The sequence below is a fragment of the Chenopodium album genome, chromosome 10 (assembly GCF_948465745.1).
Source record: "Chenopodium album chromosome 10, dcCheAlbu1.1, whole genome shotgun sequence".
In the NCBI taxonomy this organism is placed as follows: domain Eukaryota; kingdom Viridiplantae; phylum Streptophyta; class Magnoliopsida; order Caryophyllales; family Amaranthaceae; genus Chenopodium; species Chenopodium album.
In genome coordinates this window covers 10,576,313-10,597,919 of record NC_137843.1, presented here as the reverse complement: position 1 = coordinate 10,597,919, position 21,607 = coordinate 10,576,313, and the positions used below count along the sequence as shown (strand labels likewise).

General features: G+C 37.9%; 3 protein-coding genes across 5 annotated transcripts; all 3 read left to right on the top strand.

Moving 5' to 3' along the window:
* The first annotated feature begins 261 nt into the window (after window positions 1–261).
* On the top strand, window positions 262–11,135 carry LOC145562224 (uncharacterized). Of its 3 annotated transcripts, none has more exons than XR_014094298.1 (6): window positions 262–512; window positions 601–733; window positions 9,414–9,538; window positions 9,662–9,808; window positions 10,591–10,800; window positions 10,983–11,135. XR_014094298.1 is itself a non-coding variant. In XM_081622430.1 (6 exons), the coding sequence occupies exons 1-5, from the start codon at window positions 324–326 to the stop codon at window positions 10,723–10,725; spliced, it is 729 nt and encodes a 242-aa protein (XP_081478556.1). In that variant the 5' UTR covers window positions 262–323; the 3' UTR covers window positions 10,726–10,733; window positions 10,983–11,135. The 3 variants fall into 3 exon arrangements, 2 of the variants coding, with proteins under 2 accessions (XP_081478556.1, XP_081478557.1); XM_081622430.1 differs by having other exon boundaries at window positions 10,591–10,733; XM_081622431.1 differs by having other exon boundaries at window positions 10,591–10,733; window positions 10,980–11,135.
* Window positions 11,136–12,090: 955 nt separating this feature from the next.
* Window positions 12,091–13,434, top strand: LOC145562226 (uncharacterized). Its single transcript, XM_081622432.1, has 4 exons — window positions 12,091–12,448; window positions 12,554–12,643; window positions 12,813–12,909; window positions 13,185–13,434. Exons 1-4 carry the CDS (start codon window positions 12,100–12,102, stop codon window positions 13,321–13,323), a joined length of 675 nt encoding a protein of 224 aa, XP_081478558.1. The 5' UTR covers window positions 12,091–12,099; the 3' UTR covers window positions 13,324–13,434.
* Window positions 13,435–14,773: 1,339 nt separating this feature from the next.
* LOC145562223 (uncharacterized) lies at window positions 14,774–21,494 on the top strand. The gene is made up of 15 exons (XM_081622429.1): window positions 14,774–14,986; window positions 15,460–15,851; window positions 16,295–16,372; window positions 16,790–16,845; window positions 17,324–17,443; window positions 17,526–17,596; window positions 18,324–18,417; window positions 18,551–18,760; window positions 19,527–19,778; window positions 19,978–20,086; window positions 20,183–20,250; window positions 20,435–20,504; window positions 20,618–20,692; window positions 20,798–20,889; window positions 21,100–21,494. The coding sequence occupies exons 2-15, from the start codon at window positions 15,534–15,536 to the stop codon at window positions 21,173–21,175; spliced, it is 1,689 nt and encodes a 562-aa protein (XP_081478555.1). The 5' UTR covers window positions 14,774–14,986; window positions 15,460–15,533; the 3' UTR covers window positions 21,176–21,494.
* The last annotated feature ends 113 nt before the right edge of the window (window positions 21,495–21,607 follow it).

Below are 21,607 nucleotides of genomic sequence, written 5' to 3'. Positions count from 1 at the left end.
ATTTAGAAAAATTCAAAGGTATTAATTCGGAAGTTAGAGTCGAGTTTGATTAGATTGGATTAGGTCAAAATTTAAACTCGAGTCACGTTAAATTATTATGTTCATATGAATTAAAATCGAAATTTTGAGTAAGATATTTTTTTCGAGTTGGTTTCGAATTAAAAAGGTCGGATCAGATTTTGACGAAAAGAATTTTAAACCTTGTGGCCTTGTGGTTACTCTACTTGAGTTAAATTTTGAGTTTCTCTGTCCACATCCTACATTGTACAGTACCAAAAATACGAAAAAGAAGAGGAAAAACTGAATAGTGATCTTCTGCTGAAATGGAGATGGAGACAGAAGCTTCAAATGACACAGAAATCACCTCAACCCAACTCTTCAAAGCCGCCGAATCCGGCGACGCTTCCCTCTTCAACTCTCTCTCCAAAACCCAACTCTCCGAATTTCTCTCTCTTCAAAACGACGACGGTCGCTCGCTCCTTCACGTCGCCACTTCCTCTGCTCATTCCAAGGTTGCATTCTTCAGTTCTTCAATTTTGATTTCTGTTTTTTAGGGTTTTGTTGGTTTAATCAAATTCAATTTTTCTGGGTTTTATTTAGGTGGTTGAAATTCTAGCTGAAGCTGATTCAACAGGGAAAGTGATTAATAACAAGGATGAAGAAGGGTGGGCCCCAATTCATTCTGCTTCTAGTATTGGAAATCTTGACGTTCTCCAGATTCTCCTTACTAAAGGTTTGTGATTTCCTTTGTAAATTAAGTGGAATTAACCTGGGATTTAATTTTATTTTAGGATTCTTGTCATTTACGCTTCAAATTTTAGCAAGGTTTGGGTTGATTGAGGAATTAAGGGTGTAATGGAATTGGTTGTTGAACTTTTAGATTGGTTTATAATTTGAAATACTTCATATTTTTAGTTCTTAATAATATATACAAGTACTTATATTTGGATTGTGATTATATGTGAACAAGCATTTGTAGTGATATGTTTAACTCGAGGGCGGAGGCACAATGTGTTTGGCATTGTAGATTTGCTTGAGTGCTGGGTTTATCCAGTAATTGCACTTGGTTTTGGGGTGCATAAAAACTGAATGATTCTAATTATATACGTTGGTATGAGGTCTGTCACGCTGTTGTTTAGAAAGAGTGTTTTGAACTTCATTCCCGTTGTCACTGGCAAGATGCATGATGCATGTCGCTGATATTAATGTTGTTGTATACTTGTTTTAGTATTCGGTGCTGTCTGATGAAGTTGATGATAAGTTTGGGCTCAATTGATTGATGACAATGGAGTAAGTTTATGAAATGATAAGTGATACTTTAGGCTCCATTGTTTCAATAGAAAATCATTTTTCCCATGGAAAACAATTTCAAGGAAAAACATAATATAAAAATAGTTTTTATTTGTTTCTTTACAAGATAAATTATGGATGAAGGGGAAAAATGTGAGTGGAAGAAAGAAGATGGATGGGAGGAGAGGAAAGGGATATTAGTTGTGAGAAAAATGTGGCAATCTATCTTTTTTAAAAGGAAGATGTTTTCCACTCTTGGAAAAACTATTTTTCACACTTGAGAAGATTATAATAAAATGTTTTCCGCCAAAACAAAAGCAATCTTAGTGAATGAAGTGATTTTGTAGCAAGAAAATCATAATATTTGGTTCTTAAGATTTTGTAGTTGACCACCGTTTGCGGTGTGATCCCTTGATTCCATCTCTCTACTTTCTATGTTTTGAATATCATAGTAATATATATAAATTGACACTCATATATAATTATATTGTCATGCGATGAGTGGGCTTTGAATCAATTTAGTTATCTAATATAATGTACTGATATGTCCTAGGTCTCTAGACAAAACCTTTCAACACTTTTAGTTTAGATGGCATTGTCATAGAATTTAAAAGCCTCCAAGGAAACTACTGAAAAGGCAAGGGGTGTTGATGTGCTGTGTCTGTACTTCTGTGGTAGGGTAGTAGTAGTACATTAAGAGAAAGTTCTCTGAGTGATGCAACAGGTGAGAGAGTGGCTTTAGTTTCCCTTGTTCCTATGTCCTTGGTCCATCATAAGAAAATTAAAAGGTAGAAATAGGTTTATACAACTGGAAAAATGAGGATTATTAATGAGCGAAATGAAAAAGAATTTAAACTGTCTTTGGTTTCAAATCTCTTGCTAATAGGATCAGCTTGTGGACAAATGCAGAGGTTGTAAATTGGCAATTAGAGTAAATTATATACTAACTTTTCTTCCTCATGTTTGTGTGTCAATTTCTTGTCTTTTGAGGTACTAAGTACAAAAGAAAACATGCGTTTATGAGTTAATGAAGGGCATGACTGGTAGTGATCAAATATATAGATGCTGAATGCTAGGAGTAACCGACCTTTGTTCAAAGCATAGGGAGTGAAGTTGATGTGGTCAAGGCCTACTCATAACATCAACAGTTGAAACTAGGAACCAGGAGGGTTTCACCAATGACAGAAATGCAGCAAAATTAGGTTGTAGGTCAGTCATGTTTAGGTTGTCCCATGAGGAGTAAATGGGTCCATATTTTGGAGTCAACATTGAAGTATAGTGAGGTCCTGATTATTTGTTATGGATTGGGTCAACGGGGCCGTTACCGAAAGTCAGCTACCACTTTTGGTGTACACGAGGCGCGCCAATATGGGACAGCAAGGGCAAGGAACAAGGAACAACATGACAAAGCCAATTAAGGGGAAGTTAAGGAAAGAAACTAGCCTACTTTAATCATACCCCTTATGGGTTTCTATTTTAGTTATTTGAATGTCACATGTATTAGTTAAGCTTTGAGTATAAGTGTAGTAGTAGAGGAGTAGAGAGATCATCCAGAAAATTAGAGTGAATCCTTGAGAGAGTTGTGGCCCAAGTCACCATGAGATTCATAGCCTAAAGTTATGCTTATCCTCTGGTAATCTGTAATTCGGTTTGCTTAGTTCAATCAAATACTCAAGCTTGTCCTTCATTGTGTGAAATTCGTATTAATTATACTGTGAGAAATTGGTACATAACATCTTGGTATCAGAGCGGTGGTGCGACCGCCGGTGCCGGAAACCACCAGGAAAGCCACCAGTTAAAAAAATAAAAAAATAAAAAAATCAATCCGGTCAGCCATGGAAGGAGACATACCACAACGACTCACCGCCATAGAAGAAGCGCTAGCCAACATCCAGGAGAAGTTACAGCCGCAAGATGACAACCTTACGCGTACGGTCGCGGCGGCCATTAAGGCAGCCATGGAAGAAGAGAGGAAGGAAATCGAAAAAGAACGGAGAAAGACAGAGGAGGTGGTCAATCGGATAGAAGACCGCCTTGACCAGTTCCGCGCCACCGTGAATACTCAGGCCACCCTTGACCGTACGAAATTCACGAAGCTTCAAGAGGAATTGGAGAAATTGAAGCAGCCCAAATCGCCCCAACCTCAACAACCGCAACAACCGCCAGTTATACAACCGGTGGAAGGAGGATTGAGCGGAGAAAATAGCTTTCACGAGGAGAGGTCGTACGAGGAGCCGGGATGGCACCCTCCTGAGAGTAGGGGCTGGCTCGGCGGCGGAGGAGGCGGCGGCGGTGGGCATTGGAAGCATCGGAAGTTGGAAATGCCAATTTTCGAAGGGGCTGACCCGGATAGTTGGACCGCCAGGGCCGAAATGTACTTCGAATTCTACCACCTGACGGAGAGGGAAAAAATGGAAGCATCCGTGGTTGCCATGGACGGATCCGCACTCAAGTGGTTCCAGTGGGAACAGAAGCGGCGACCGTTTTACGGATGGCCGGACCTGAAACATCGAATTTTGAACGAATTCCGACCATCACACGTGGGGACATTACACGAACAGTGGCTGGCAGCTTCGCAGGGCGGCGGCTCGGTGGCGGAGTATCGCCAGCGATTTATCGAGTTGGCGGCACCATTGGAGGATATCCCAGAGAGTTTGATGCTTGGACAATTCATTAATGGTCTAAGCAAGGTGATTAAGGCTGAACTAAGGTTGCTTAATCCTTCGAATTTAGAAAAGGCCATGGAAATAGCTAGTCGAATTGAAGAGCGAAATAGGGTGCAGCAGAGTAGAGGGCCAGTCATGAATTGGAAGGGAGGTACTAGTAATGGGCCTCCAATTACAAATTCAGCCCAAAGTGGATCCTCTGGGAGTAGAGGGCTGGTCCAAACTTACGGGCTACCCAGTAATGGGCCGCCCAAGACTTGGCCTAAAGCCCCAGAATCTCAGGGCTCGGTGAATATGGGCCGACCCAGCCCAGGCCCGACCCAGAGCTCTGGTGGAGGGACCCGCCGGCTTACGGAGTTTGAGTTGGCGGAGAGGAGATCGAAAGGGCTATGTTTCAAATGTGATGAAAGGTGGGGTGTGGGTCATCGGTGCAAACGGAAGGAGCTTAGTGTGTTGATTGTGAGCGAAGGGGCGGAGGAAGAGGTAATCGAGGAGGAAGATGAGGTAGTCGTTTATGATCCACCACCGGTGGAGGTGTCACTTTGCTCGGTTGTGGGGTTATCAAATCCTAAAACCATGAAAGTGAAGGGAGTGGTGAAGGGACGAGAGGTGGTTGTTATGGTGGACCCGGGGGCCACTCATAATTTTATTTCCACGAAGGTGGTGGAAGACGCCGCAATCGAGGTGGAGAGTTTTCGGTAGCATTGGGGAATGGGGATAAGGTGCATGGCGTAGGAGTTTGTAAGGGAGTAAGGGTGGATTTGAAGGGAGGAGTCACGGTGGTGGAAGATTTCCTACCACTAGCACTTGGCAACGCGGAGGTGATTTTGGGGGTACAATGGTTGGAAAAGCTAGGGTCGGTGGTCATGAATTGGCGATCCGTCGTTGGAAAAATCCCAAATATCCTTGAAGGCTATGCTACGGGTTTTATCCAAGGAAAGGCAAGGAATTCCGGTGGAAATGAACATGTTGGAGGAAGAAGGGCTGGGCAAACAAATCAGGCCCACCTGAATTCTTGAAGGGTTTATTGGATCAGTACAAGCAAGTGTTTGAAATGCCTAGTGGGCTTCCACCCCAAAGAGGCCATGAACACTCTATTCTTTTGAAGGAAGGGTGTGACCCAATTTCAGTTAGACCCTATAGATACCCTCAGGCCCGCCCCAGAAGGACGAGATTGAGAAGATGATCTATGAAATGCTTGAGGTCGGGATCATCACCCCGTCGAGTAGCCCGTTCTCGAGCCCGGTGCTTTTGGTTAAGAAAAAAGACGGGTCGTGGAGGTTTTGTGTGGATTACCGGGCCTTGAACAAAGAAACCGTCCCCGACAAATATCCCATTCCCGTGATTGATGAGCTTTTGGATGAGTTGCACGGGTCGAAAATTTTCTCGAAGCTAGACTTGAAATCGGGGTCTCATCAAATAAGGGTACGACCGGAGGACACCCACAAGACCGCATTCCGTACTCATGAGGGGCACTACGAGTTTTTAGTCATGCCTTTTGGGCTTACTAACACTCCGGCAACCTTCCAATCGTTAATGAACGATGTTTTCCGGCCATTTTTGAGGAAGTTCATCTTGGTGTTCTTCGACGATATTCTCATTTATAGCAAGGGGTGTGAGGAGCATCGGGAACACCTCAAATTAGTGTTGCAAAAATTAGAGGAGCATAGCCTCTACGCTAATTGGAAGAAGTGCGAGTTTGGTGAGAGGGAGGTGGCCTATCTAGGCCATGTAATTTCCGAGCACGGGGTTGCCATGGATCAAGAGAAAATTAAAGCGGTTCTTGAATGGGAGGTGCCAAAGAATCTCAAGGAGCTCCGGGGGTTTTTAGGACTCACGGGGTATTACCGTAAGTTTGTGCACCACTACGCGCAACTTGGGGAACCTCTAACCTCCCTACTGAAGAAAGACTCGTATGGGTGGTCAGAAACAGCCACGCAAGCCTTCAACCAACTCAAGGCAGCCATGACTACTGCACCTATATTGGCGATGCCCGATTTCAAAGAAAAATTCATCGTTGAAACGGATGCTTCGAGGTATGGTTTTGGAGCGGTTATGATCCAAAATGGGCGTCCGATTGCCTATTACAGCAAGGTTTTGGGAGTGAGAGCACAAGGTCGATCCATTTATGAAAAGGAGCTCATGGCAATAGCTCTTGCTGTTACGAAATGGCGGCACTATCTGCTGGGTAGGAGGTTCAAAATTCGGACAGACCAACAAAGTTTAAAATTTTTAATTCATCAGCGAGAAGTCGGAAGCGAATATCAGATATGGATTAGAAAATTAGTGGGGTTTGATTTCGAAATCAATTATAAACCTGGAGCAGCGAACAGAGTCGCGGATGCTCTGTCTCGCAAGGGGAAGCTGTTGAATGGAGAAGACGAGTGCAGCTTCAGGGCTGAATTGAAAGTCATGGCCCATTCCCAATTCGTGGACTGGGCCGAGTTGGAGAGAGAATTGGAGGCTGATAAATGGTTGAGCAACATCGAGGGAAAAAGTGGGCCCAAGGGTTTTCATCTTGAAGGAAATAGAGCTTTTTATAAAAACAAAGTAGTTTTACCCAGCAATTCAAAGTTCATCCCTGTTCTTTTGCGAGAGTATCACAGCACCCCCGGTGGGAGGCCACGATGGGGAAATCAAAACCTATCTTCGCCTCACCGCCGATTGGTTTTGGACGGGTATGCGCAAGGCGATCGGAAAATTCGTGAGGGAATGCGAAATCTGTCAGAGGAACAAATCAACCACCAAGAATCCGCTTGGATTACTTCAACCACTTCCCGTACCCGAAGCAATTTGGGAGGACATTTCCATGGATTTCGTGGAAGGGCTACCTCTGTCTCGTGGTGTCGACACCGTGTTGGTGGTGGTCGACCGACTCTCCAAGTACGGTCACTTTATTGGGCTCAAACACCCTTTTAATGCCCTTAAGGTGGCCGATTGTTTTGTGAAGGAGATTGTTCGGCTTCATGGTTTTCCTTCGTCCATTGTCTCAGACCGGGATCGTGTATTCATGAGTATATTTTGGAAGGAACTTTTCCGATTGCAAGGCACTCACCTCAAACGAAGCACGGCCTATCACCCTCAAACCGACGGGCAGACGGAGATCGTCAACAAGTGCTTGGAGTCGTATCTCCGATGTTTCATCACAGAGAAGCCACGGACTTGGGCCAAATGGCTGCCGTGGGCTGAATATTCGTACAATACATCCCCTCACACCTCAACTAAGATGGCTCCATTCAAGATTGTGTATGGTCGGGACCCTCCGAAATTATGGCGCTTAGGCACTAATCAAACAGTGGTCAGTAGTCTGGAGGAAGGGTTGAAGGAACGGGACGGGATATTGGACGAGCTTCGTATGAATCTCAACAGGGCACAACAAGTCATGAAGATAAATGCCGATAAAAGCAGAAGAGATGAGCAGTTTTTGGTGGGAGACAAGGTGTTTCTCAAATTGCGACCGTACCGTCAGAAATCCCTCGCAAGAAGGCCTTTCGAGAAACTTGCAGCGAGATTTTATGGTCCCTTCGAAGTGTTGGAAAAAATCGGACGAGTGGCATATAAACTTCAGTTACCCGACACTTGCAACATTCACCCAGTCTTTCACGTGTCACAATTGAAACGTGCTCTAGGGGACTTGGCATCTCAACCTCTCATTCCTCAACAATTATCTCCCGACTTGGAGATGTTGGAGATGTTGGTTGAGCCGGAAGAACTACTTGCAACACGCTGGAAGAAGCAGGGGACCACGCGCGATCTTGAAGTGCTAATTAAATGGAAGGACTTGCCCGAATTTGAAGCCACATGGGAGGAGTATGCAGCCATTCAGCGGCGGTTCCCGTCATTCCACCTTGAGGACAAGTTGAAACTCAAAGGGGGGAGTGATGTTATGGATTGGGTCAACGGGGCCGTTACCGAAAGTCAGCCACCACTTTTGGTGTACACGAGGCGCGCCAATATGGGACAGCAAGGGTCAGCAAGGGCAAGGAACAAGGAACAACATGACAAAGCCAATTAAGGGGAAGTTAAGGAAAGAAACTAGCCTACTTTAATCATACCCCTTATGGGTTTCTATTTTAGTTATTTGAATGTCACATGTATTAGTTAAGCTTTGAGTATAAGTGTAGTAGTAGAGGAGTAGAGAGATCATCCAGAAAATTAGAGTGAATCCTTGAGAGAGTTGTGGCCTAAAGTCACCATGAGACTCATAGCCTAAAGTTATGCTTATCCTCTGTTAATCTGTAATTCGGTTTGCTTAGTTCAATCAAATACTCAAGCTTGTCCTTCATTGTGTGAAATTCGTATTAATTATACTGTGAGAAATTGGTACATAACATTATTCTTTTTACTGGAGAAATTAGGGGCACTTATGCATGACTAGGGAAAGAAATATGATGATGTAATGACAAGCAAGGGATGCTGGTGGGCATTGGTTAGGTTAAAACAACCTGTGAGGATAGATGTATTCATGGAACTTAACATCTATAAAGGTAAAACATTGTTTTGTGACTTTTGTCAGCAGATTGAGCAGTTTAAACCCCTTTAGTGTTTAAATTTATCCAAAAGGCACAACTTTGGTGAGAATTTATCCTTTTTTAGTTCTTAGGACCTTCACGTGTGAGGGGGAGTGTTATTCCTTATGTTATTCTCATGTGAGCCGGAGAATTGGAAAGAGATTTTTAACCTTATAAGCTCTAGGAGCTACTCTGCCCAATGCTAATTAGTTTTGGGATGGAACCTGCTTTGGGGTTTAAGTCTGTCCAAATTTTAAATTTGTCATTTTCTGTTAATTAAAACATTCACATTATTGGGTAGAGATGAGATTATAAGACCAAAGAGCCCTATTTATTCTGTTTTAAGTACTTGATTGACCTAAAAAGCATTTCGAGGTGTTTGAGGACGTTACACTTATTTCCTTTTTCCTATATCCAATGTCGTATCTTTTTTAACCAACATCTGGATTTGTTGGATTTAATTATCATGCATGGTATAATCATTGTTATTTTTGTTGTTGTTGTTTATATTTTATTGTTTTTCAGAGTGTGTTCTATTTACCCGATTTTTACTTCTTACCTGAAATTATTAGAAATTATTTTAGTTGTAAATTAAACATGATAATCTTTATCAAAACTTATCCGAATTGTTTTCCCCGGAAAAAGTGGAAATAAGGTGAACAAATGGGGCCTTGTTTATAAAATAATTACATAGTATTCCCTCCGTCCCTTTATTAGAAGCCTATTTCTAATATTTATTACTCACATAATAAAGAGATATAGGCTTCTAATTTAGGGACGGAAGGAGTATGAATTATTATATTATTTTATAAACACACAAAACTTAGTCGAATTAATATTTTGTGAATCTAGTCATTCTAGTGATTTTTTTACAGCATGATATGAGTATATAATACGCGGTTTTGATCCTTCTAATAAAATTTCCTGGCTCCACCCCTGTGGACAGGAGCTGATGTTAACTTGAAAAATGATGGTGGTCGAACTGCTCTTCACTATGCTGCTAGCAAGGGATGGGTGAAGGTTGCTGAGTTGTTGCTTGCCCATGGTGCAAACATCAATGCTAAGGACAAGGTTTTTTGTCAAAATAACTTTTTATAGAGAAAAGAAGCATTTTATTTTTTTCAACTTTATTGTACTTTTTGATTTAAATACTCGTGTTGCACATTGTGGCTAATGCTCAAGAGTTTGTTTTAGGTTGGATGCACACCACTGCATCGTGCAGCTAGCACAGGGAACTCAGAGTTGTGTGAACTCCTCATTGAAGAAGGAGCAGAGATTGATGCCCTTGACAGAGCTGATCAAACTCCTCTAATGACTGCTGTCATTTGTGAAGACAGACAGGTAATTTTTAGATGACTACCTCTTCGTGATGTCTTCTTACCAGCCTTAGCTATGTGATTCTTTTCTTTCCATATTCTTTCTTGGGTCTTCCCTTCAAAATATCACTAATAAATGAAAATTTAAAGAGGGTTAAGTTGGGTAGTTTTTCTCCTCAAAAATAAAGTTGGGTGGTTTTCATCTTGGTCTGCCGCTTTGAAAATTGGCCCTGTTGCTGCTCTTGTGATTAAGATTTCTGAGATGATTGACAGCAAACATCTTCCAATAAGAATTTGTCGTTACATTGTCCACCCCTCTCATAGTTCATGTTGTTTATAATTTTCAAATGCACCCTATATAATCACTGTGTAATTTTTTTCTTCTCCCCATTACTTGAATAGTAAGGACATATTAGGATATCATATATTCATATTCCCTATATATTAGAATGGTAACGGCTAGTATATGTACCAACCAATATCAAACAGAGGAAGCTGATTCTATTCTAGAATTAAATTAGTAAGATTTAATGCCACTGTCCAGTCTGCAATTAAGTTTTTAACGATGTGACCAATATGAACTCTGTCATTCTTTTTTAGACTTTGCTGTCAGTCAAAATTGTAGCAAATTACCTTGATAATTTTCTTTCCCCTATTGCTACACGCCCACACCTATATCACACTTAACTTTTTAACTGCATTTACCGGTTTCAAAAACAGCACTTCATTGCTATCAGCAGTATGTACCTCACCTGTTTCACGGAACTTGGCTTCATAATCTGATTTCTGGAATTGATTTGGTGACAGGTTGCACTTCTTCTAGTAAGACATGGAGCCGATGTGGATATTGAAGACAAAGAAGGTTATACAGTCTTAGGTCGCGCTCCAAAGGATCTTAGGGATGCTATTATTGATGCTGCAAAAGCCATGATGGAAGGCTAAACCAGAAGGTGACGTGATTACAAACTTGACAAGGGAAACTCCCTCCTAACTCCTAAGTGGTTTTGGCATGCTAAGGTCATGCGTTCATATCTTCCTTGTTGATGTAAATGGTGTTGGAAATTCAAAGGCAGTCCTAATACTTGTTAAGACTTCCAATTTTTTGATCAGCTTAACTTCAACACCATTTACAGAATAACATGTTTTGCTGTTACTTGTACACATTACTAACATTGTAATGAATCCACTTCTATCAGCAGATTGCATTAAAACCTTGACTATACAGAAGGGAGTAAACCAAGTTTTCACTTGAACTTCAGAGGTGAACATTTGCAGTGTTGTATCAGTCAAGTGGTTTAGAAATATTCAAGCATTGTCAAATCAATTTCATCTTCAAGAAGAAAGCTTTTTCATATTAAGGAGACTAATGCTCACCAAAAGTTGATAGTTTTTCTTTTGTCGTTGTGATTCCATTGTATTGTGCTTGGCAATTACCGTGGTATAGATGAAGATGCCTATTCCTGCATCGAATAAACGAGTGTAAAAAAGGAGTGTGCCCTTACGTTTGACAATTGTCCCATCTTTGGTATACACGAGTTCTTACAATTTCTAAGCCTCTACTCCTCTATTTTGAGCGATATATTTATATTTCCTCAAATACCCTATTTTCGCGAAAAATTCCCACATTCAGTCCAAGTAAACATTTTTTTATTAAATACAATTATAATCATGAATCCGCTCTTTGAAAACTCAACAACTTGATTGAATCAAGATTCCACAAAATTAAAATCTCCTTGTTAAATGACTTTTTCTCCCCGGGATAGAAGGGTCAATATAATTGATGTTATATGAAGAAAATAATCGATAAATCAATTTGCAGTTAGCAGTGTACCAACGAAAATTGTCAATTCGATTAGTGGTTTATCTGGGAAAATCGTGCATAAAATTCAGTCATGGTAGATAAATAGTCATCCATTAACCACTAATTGAATTAGAGGTTTATTAAATTAAGAAACACCAATTAATTTAGTGTTTTAGTGTAATATATCACTAGTTGCCTCAACGATTTTTTATAGTCTTATTTAATAATGATTCACTTGCTAGCTTCCTTCACCAAAAAAAAAAAAAAAAAAAAAAAAAAAAAAAAAAAAAAAAAAAAAAAAAAAAAAAACCAATTGTTAGCTTGGACAATATGAGATTGTAAAATCAAAAGATGCATTTGGAACCTTAAAATTATCTAGGAAAATCATTTTATTAGATAAGGAAATAATTTCTCAAATCAGAAATTATGTCCACGTATAAGACAAACTAAAATAAACAGAGGGAGTAGCAACTAACAGGCCTAATGCCTTTGAAAAGGCGAGACAATCAAAACTAATGCCAACCGTTTATTTTTGTTCTCTTGTTATCTTTTCTCTACTCTCTTGTAGTCTTGTAAGAGAGGGAGTTGAAAGGAAGAAGAAAGAAGGTGAGAAACACCCCTACTTTCCAATGATTTCTTCATCTTTCCACTCGTCCTTTCATGGCTCTTCACTTCAACTTCCTCTTTCCAATCAATACCCAAAAAAATTCCAATCTACAATTTTCATTTCCCAAATTAAATTTCAAAAAAACTTAGTTTCCAATTATGTTAACAATCCTCCTACTGCAAAATTCACCCAACAAGGAATGCAAAAATATTGTGTTCCTTTAGCTATTTCATTAGTCCTTTGTTGGTCAAATCCAGGTAATCTCATTTCTAATTTTCTTTCATTTTTATTCTTTGCTGAATTTGGGATTTTACTGATTTTTTTCATAATTTTATATGTATTTTTTTGGTGAACTTATGTAGCTCAAGCAGGGTTTTTGTCTGGCTCTACTGGAATTGAATCTATTCCAGGTCCTGAACTTCCCAAGGTTGAATTCCTAGATCGCTTTAATGGTATGTAGTCCATAAACTCGTACTACCCTAGTCCGGATTTTATCCTCATGTCACGTGTTAATAGAGTTATTTGAACTAGTAATCGTGTTAATAGAGTAATTTGAACTAGTAATGTGACAACTAAACTAACTGTGATTGCGCTGTTTGATTACTTTGATGATACCTGCAGAAGAGAACCAAAAGAAGTACGCTGAAAATGATGAGAGAATCAAGTCATCCCCTATCATCAAAGAGCTACTTGAGCGGTCCAAAAAGAACAAGGAGAAGTAAATTTCTTGTACCCATTACCAAGTTCAAAGTTATTATTTGATGCACTTAACATCATGTTTATATTGTTAGGAAATTATTGTTTATATTAATAACATCATGTTTATATTGTTAGGAAATTATTGTAATGTGATTGAAATCACTCCGCTAGTCTACTAGTTCAAAATTAATTGTCACGTTGATAGCATGTAGTAATTTGCATCAATAATGTGACAACTGAATCTGAGACGAAGGTGGTAGTATATAATTAGTTTGGTTATGGTAAAATTGACAGGAACAAGCAAGAAATATTGGACAAGTATTGCTTACGAGGAGCAGAGTGGGGAGTTGGAGATTGCTCCACCGAAGGAATGACAGCAGAGGAAAGAGATACTTTCATAGAAACGCTCAAGCAGAAGATTGGCACCAAATGATTTTTCTTTTTTTTTTAGAGGAAAAAAAAAAAAATCTTTTTGTAAGCCATTAATTAGCTAGTCATGATCCATGTACACAAGTTATTAAAGTTTTACTCTTGTTTGATCTCATTTGAAATTTTGAATCTAATTTTCATGGAAGTATTCTTATAAAATTACTTTGTTTTAACTTATACAGTTATACTGCATACATATATAATTTTTATAGAATATCTTTATTATATAAGGAAAATAATAGACGTAATAGGCCCTATTAAGAAAATTCCATATTATCAACTTACCATGAAAAAATATTTTAAAAAACCATTAATAAATATAGACATTTAGATATTTGACTTTAACGCTATTATAACCACATTATTATACTTGTATATTTTAATTGTTACGAAGTATATATTTATATGCATGTAGTTGCACTATGAGAGAAATATTCAAACATTTAACTCAATACTAGATGTTTTGAGAGGTAGGTATAACTGTATAAGTGATTAAACTTGATGCATAGATTCAAGAGTGAGTATTACAGACTTTCAATTTTGGGGTAACTAAGGTGACTTTTACTCATGGTTAGGGAAAACCTAAAAATTGCAATTAACCAAAAATCAGGGAGGAAGCAAACTCCAAAATTCAAGATCAAAACACATACAAGATCAACATAGTTGGGTGTATCTTGAAGGGAATTCTAAGAGGGTCACTATTCAGTATTCACTAATAATTAGGGCATGTTCTGTTCAGTTTAATTTTAGTTCAGTTCAGTTCCTAATTTCTTTCTTTTATAAACAATTCAGTTCAGCCCCGATCAGTCAGTTCAGTTGTTTTCAATAAATCGGAACATACCCTAACTTGTTACTTGTATAAGTTCTAGGATTTCGATGATACACACGATCAACATAGATGTAAAATTACACCCTCTCACATTCTACACACAAAAGAAGAATACGAGAGAAATAATAATAAGATGAACATCGTATTATAAGCCATCATGAAACTCTTTTTTGCTTACAGAAATATTACAAAGGTTTGAACCAAAGGCTCATGAATTATGTAATTCATGAAGTAATGTAAAAGTCTCGTTAGTAAACAATATATAAGAACACAGTCTACCCCAAAACAAAAAAATTATCAAAATGCTCTTGAATTATAAGAATTAGTCATCATTTCATCAACCATATTACCACTAGACGGGGAGTTGGGGACTAGGGACCCGACCCCCCTTAATAAATTTTGATTAATTAGTTATTAAATTAAATAACCCTATCTTACTTATAAAATATTGCGTTATAATGATTAGCTTTGAGTAAAAGGTTAGAGATTCAAATTCCATTCTTTCTATATTTTCGACAAGATCCGCCATTAAGTACCACAAATACCTAAGCGATAGAGAATCGAACAGTCAACCTTTGTGATACGATGCTATTTGATCCTCCTACGAGGCTTAAGAAGCTAGGCTGGCAAACAAAAAGAAAAACAAATGGAATAAGCCAATATCCAAGTCAAAATACCCAGAATAATTGCAAACGAAAAAAGAAAGGAAAAAAAGACGTCTTCAATCATATGTCGGGTTCTGGTACAAGTTGATCCTTTCAAGCTCATCGTTAATTCTCCAAACTCATCTTCGCCGACCTTTCTTTCTCTTTCTCCATCTCCCTCTTTCTCTCTCCAGGTATTTTTCTGTTCTACCCACTTCTTTTAATTATGAATTTGTTAATTTTTTATCGCTTTACTTCATTATTTTCAATTCTTTCTTAATCACAACAATTTTCAGGTTATATGGTTGCAAAAAGTGTTAATCTTGCTTGTTAAATATCCCCCATGTTTGATTGTGATTCTGCCCTTCTTTTTATTTTTAATTTGGGTTTTTTCTGTGGTTTTTGGGATGTTTTGGTGTACTTTGATTCTAATTGCTGACACAATATTTTCTGCAATCGATTATTTGATCATTCTTATTTGGGTTTTGTTTCAATTTTGTTCTAAGTCTAGATTTAATTTAAATATGTGAAATTAATTGTTTATGTGCTGTTGAATTATGGATCTGTATTGGGTCATTGCTCGAATAAATCCTTTTCATGGAAGTTGAATTGTTGATTTCTGCAATGCTGAAGAAACCCTTTTCATGATTATGTATTTGGTGGGCAGGAAAATGAGGTGTTAGTTTATCAGGGTTTGAGGTAGAGGAGCCCAGGAAAGCTTTGTTGAGTAATTGGGGAAACATGTATAGATCAATGCCTACTGAACCCACTAGGGACGGGTCACCAGCTGATACGGTAGATTCTGTTGTGACTTTGGATCAAGTACCTCGGTGGAGCGATACTGAGGTTCGTTGGTCTTCAGAACACCAAGGTGATGACTCGGTTTATCCTAGTTCTCATTTCCCTGATCCTCTTGCATCAGCTTCTACTTCAGAGAATGGAAGTAATGTAATGGTGTCTAGATTTCCTGTTGACCATGAGATTAACTCGAAGGTTTATCTATGGAGGGGAAATCCTTGGAATATTGAAGTAGATGCTGTTGTTAACTCCACGAACGAGGTAACTTACCATCATACTTTTGCTGTGTTTCTCTTTGCCTGTATTGCATGCATAAATTTCTGTACAGTCAATACTTTATACGAAGTAAATTATATAATGACATGATTTACTTCATTATTATCTGGTTTTTGGCGTCAGTAAGATGGCTTAAATAATTATATGGATAATTACATTTACATTTGGACCTGGAATATGATCGTGGTGTACAAATGAGGTTGCATTTTTTATTTGAATACTTGAGCGAGCAGTAGAATGCAATGGGGTCACTCGTGATTTAAGTCACTTTGCTGCTTTTGCTTGTGTATGGTATTTTTTCAAGTCTAGATTATAAAGGGATTACTGTTTTAGGTAAAAAAATAGTAAATATCGCTCTTGAGGTGAACGTATGTATGAATGCTTTTTCCCTGTATTGTCTTTACAAAAATGGCCTGGTTTATGGACAGAATATGGATGAAGCACATAGCAGTCCTGGTTTACATGCTGCTGCTGGTCCTGGCCTGGCTGAAGAATGTGCTACACTGGTAGGCCTTTCCACTCTCCAAGTCTGGATCAAGTTTCCCTTTCAATTGATATAAGTGTCAGTTTAATGTAGAGGCTCATTACCTTTGGCTTCCTTTACACACTCCCTTCATTTCCAAGTATTTTTGCAGGTTTTTTAGACTATAAATTAATTTCAAAATATAATGTTTACCAAAAAAAAAAAAAAAAAATAAAAAAATAAATAGATTATTCAAATACTAAGCTAGAAACTTGACTTCTATAAATTAGGATGGAGGGATATTCTCTTTAATGTTCATTGTTTGATCATTTCTTGTCTGTGGTTGATATTACCTAATGGTCTGCTATCGATCTTATTGGTGTAGCTACCCATTTACTTGGTTGGGGGAATATTTGTACAAAGGTCGGAGTTGAAATTAATATGGCCTTGTCTTTGGCAGGGTGGGTGCAGAACTGGGATGGCGAAGATGACAGGTGCTCATGAGCTTCCGGCTAGGTAGGTTTAACATAAATATTTTAATCTGATATTTATGATAAATCTTGTTTCATGATTAACGTGTAGAAGCAATGCTTTCTATTGTCCTGGAATTTCAGAGCAGTTTTTCAAGCACTAAATATAATTCTGTTTTGATATTTTTAAATGTTTTGGTCCATCTGTTCATCATTCTGTTGCATTTGATGTTTACACTAATTGAGCCAAAACTTATGTCATGCTTGATTATATGGTGGATCAATGCTGTGTGACATATTATTCATTTCTGGGAGAGAAAAGTAAAGATAAAAGAATATAAGATATCTAATTTGGAAGCTCTCTATTCATGTAATTCTAGATTCTAGACATGTCGGGGCATTTTCATCTGTTGACTCTATGACCTTTTTTTTATTTTTATTTTTTTTTTTATCAATTTTCTTCCCCTCATTTGATGCTTTCTTTCCTTTTTATTAGACTGACTTGTGTCCATTAATATTCTTAGGAAGGTAATTCATACTGTTGGCCCTAAGTATGCAGTCAAATATCACACAGCCGCAGAGAATGCTCTTAGCCATTGCTATCGATCATGCCTTGAGCTGCTTATAGAAAATGGGCTTCGAAGGTTTAAGAGTGTATGCTTGTTTTTATTTACTTCTGTGTTATTTTTCGCTGTTGTATAAATTTGTATATTTTTTCTTGTGCAGCATAGCAATGGGTTGCATTTATACAGAGTCAAAAAACTATCCTCGTGAACCCGCAGCACATGTGGCCATCAGTAAGATGTTTCAAAATTTCTTTTCTTGCCTTTTAGAAAAAGTGACTTCCTTGATGAACTCCTTTGAATATGTAATACCGCTAAAATAATAGAACTATATAAGGCTTTCAGACAAAGTGGCAAACAATGTTTTTGCCAATTTGCCTTACCGTTGTTCAATTTTATGGGATTGGTGTTCTAACATTCTTGTTATATGTGAAGATGGGTAGCTCTTGATCTTCCAACCTCCTTATAGTGTTTAATGTCATATTGACTCATCATTTCACCTCTTGTACCTTTGTTATAATGGCTACCTTAGAAATTATAACTACTAATATATGGAACTATGTAAGGCCTTCACACAAAGAGGCAAATAATTTCACCAATGTGCCTTACTGTTGCTCACTTCTATGGGTTTGGTGCTCTAAAACTTGTCATATGTCAAGCTGAGTAGCTCTTAAACTTCCAATCTCCTATGGGTTCAATGACACATTGACACTTGGATTCTTCATTTCACTTCTAGTACCCTTTGTCATATTCTGGACACTCTAACATGGGTATGGGTACTTGATGCTTCATTTTAGACCAAGAATATGGACAGAAAATTAAAAATATAGCTGTTTCACTTGAATTTGACATGGGTATGTGTCTTAGATGCAAATATTCTAAGTGGATTGTTCTCTTATTGTCAGTTTTGTAAAAAAAATCTGGTCAAAACATTTTTCTGAGTACTGCTTATATTTAATAGGGACTGTAAGACGATTTCTCGAGAAACAGAAGGACAAAATTACTGCCATTGTATTTTGCACTACCACATCAACTGACACGGAGATATATAAAAGGTAAATCACTTCTTTTCATAACCCTTTTTTTTTTTTATTCATACAAGTCAACTTAAATACTGGATGCTTCTAATTGATTTCTGTAGTTTATGTCCTTATATGTGAATTGTTTCCATGTGCTTTTTATGTTTAGACTACTTCCTCTCTACTTTCCTCGTGATAAACATGAAGAAGAGGTTGCTATATCAAAACTTCCTGCTGATGTTGGGGACGAGAATGGTGAAACTGTTATAGATGAGCGTAAAATCAGAATAAAGCCACTTCCAAATGCTAAGAAGACAGAGCCCAAACCTTCTCAAGTATCAAATGAAATTACTCTAAATGAGGTTGGATTGGCTAGAAGGTTAGTTTCTCTAAAGTCTATGTTTTATAATCCTACATTTGTTTACCTATTAAATTTTATTTTTACTACAGTGCGTATATAAAACAATGTGAAACACCAGTTCTTACTTTTGGAAGGCCTGGGTTCCTTTTAAGGTGAGAACCTTTGTGTGGACTTGGGCATTGAGTGGAGTTAACTTCAATGATGTTATCTGAAGGATAGACCAAGGATGGCTATTTACTGTGTATGTCATGATATGTCATGCCTATAGCAGGTTTTGCATCAATGTCTTCATTATGAGATGGCATTTAATACTCTGAGGAAGCTTTAGGTGAGTGTGGGAAGTCCTGGGTTTTCCTTTATAGTTTATACTATTTGGAGTTGCTGCAGATTCATTCTGTGGGTTTTGGAAAGGCCAAGGAGAAGGTGTTATGCCGGAATTATTTATGGCTATTCTGTGGTGCTTACTGGGCATCTTTGTGGGCCAAGGTGGCTGGGGCTTTTAAGTTTTGAGCTTTTGACAGTATTTTGTTGGGGAAAGTAAAAGGAACTGGGTTAATCTGTAATAAATTTTCTGATGTCTGAGGACATCTTTTCCTCCTTCACACTTTGTGACTTGGGTAATCTCTGTTCGCCTTTCATCTATTATATAATATAATATAATTGACTATAGCTGTCAAACTTTAGACAATTTCATGACTTGCCCTTTAAATTTCGAAGGACTTAATTTTGTGTTGTATGAATCAATATATTGGGCCTAATTAAGTTTTTTTACACAACCTGACAGGAATCCCTCCTATTTGGACACTTACTTGGATCCTGCATTTATGTCACTAATTAAGGATCCAGATCAAAGACGAAAGGAGCAGTGGGAAAAGGCTGCTCAAGCTCAAAGTGGATGGAATTGTGCAAAAATGCTTGGATATGGAAACCTTGGTGGCCCTCCACTATCTGCTGCTGAAGAATATTCTCTCCATTCAAGATACCTCGCTAAAGCTAATTCTACTAACCTCTCTGAGATTGCAGAGATGAAAATTGTGTAAGCATTACTATGCGTCTTCCCACCCCCAACTATTAAATGCTTTGCTCAGCCTTTCTAGGGAAAAAAATACAGTATTAGAGAAAAATTTTAGCTTCAGTCTTGATTATTTGCTCTTACTTAGACTAAAGGTATATTTATCGGACCTTGGTAGATTGGGGATCCACTTAATTTAAGTTATGCTACTGGTTTTCTTCAGATATCGTGGTGGGGTTGATAGTGAAGGACGTCCAGTTATGGTAGTAGTTGGAGCTCATTTCTTGTTGCGCTGCCTTGATCTTGAGCGTTTTATCATGTATGTAGTGAAGGTATAGTACTTTTTTCTTTGATGATATTTCTTCATTATGTGGACGTAATGAGTTTGTGGTTTCTTATAATAACATATGCTCATGATTGTTTTTTAGGAGTTCGAGCCTATAGGTCAGAAGCCGTATTCTATTGTCTACTTCCACTCTGCTGCGTCTTTACAGCCGTAAGGATCATGTCTCTTTAAAAGTTCGTATGAGATGCTGTTTACTTTTAACGAGTGTCATTGATGTCCTGTCTTCATGTGCTTGAAATCTAACATTTCTAAGCTTGTATATACTATGTATTTCTCATGTATAACAAGTCAATTTATGTCTTAACTTTTATTATCTGTTCTTCTGGATGTACAGTCAACCAGACTTAGGGTGGATGAGAAGATTACAGCAAATACTTGGCCGCAAACACCAGCGAAATCTGCATGTATGCTACTGGATGACTTCAGTCTTACAAGATAATCTATTGCCTTACCTGATATTTGTTACTAAAAAAGGGATCAATTTAACTTATAGTTTTGTTTGATTTGATCGATATAGGCGATATATGTACTACATCCAACATTTGGATTGAAAGCAGCCATATTTGCCTTACAAATGTTCGTGGATAATATGGTATGCATCCATCATATTTTATCATTGTTTAATGGGTTGTTTTTTCTCTCACTTCCCAGCCACCAAATTCTTCATTCTTTATAATGCATTAATGTGATTGGCTAGGTCTGGAAGAAAGTTGTATATGTTGATCGACTACTACAGCTGTTCAGATACGTCCCTCGTGAGCAGTTAACCATCCCTGATTTTGTTTTCCAGTTGAGTATACACTTTCACCCCCTCTGTTCTTTGAACATACACTCATTTGTATTTTGCAGTCTCCAATTTGCACTTTGATCATTTTTATCATTAGTTTCATATTATGAAAATACACATGAAAACAAATTTAACAAGATGCTTCATGATTATGTCTTTTCTTTATATAAATTACGTAAGTTTTTATCTATTAATGATGATGGGTTAAGCAGGCATGATCTGGAAGTGAACGGAGGAAAAGGTCTTATTGTAGATCCCAGAACGAAGTATGTGTATCAACGACCTTAAGCTAGAGATTGATGGTCTGTGCAGTTAGGGACTGTATTCTTTATTTTATTTTCTCTGGACCATAATTTGTTTGAAATTTCACTACATCATAATTTTTTTTTTCTTTCTTTGAGATAGAATTTATCATTAATCTTGTATACTAGATCCACATCTTTCTCTTTAGTTTTTCCTCTGCTTGATTTTTTCTGTTCTATGTTTAGTATAGCTATCCAAGAAATATCTTGATGTAATAAGATGATAAGAATAAATTTTTCATTTTATTCAGTGTATATATTTTGGTCTTAATTGTAAATTTGTAACATAGAAAGGTTTTTAACTACACTAATGGGCGTCGTCTCATTCTATCGTACAATTTCTTATGACAATTCATGTTAGCCGATCTCAAATCATTTTGGGACTAAGGCTTTTGTTGTTGGCGTTGTCTCATCCTAT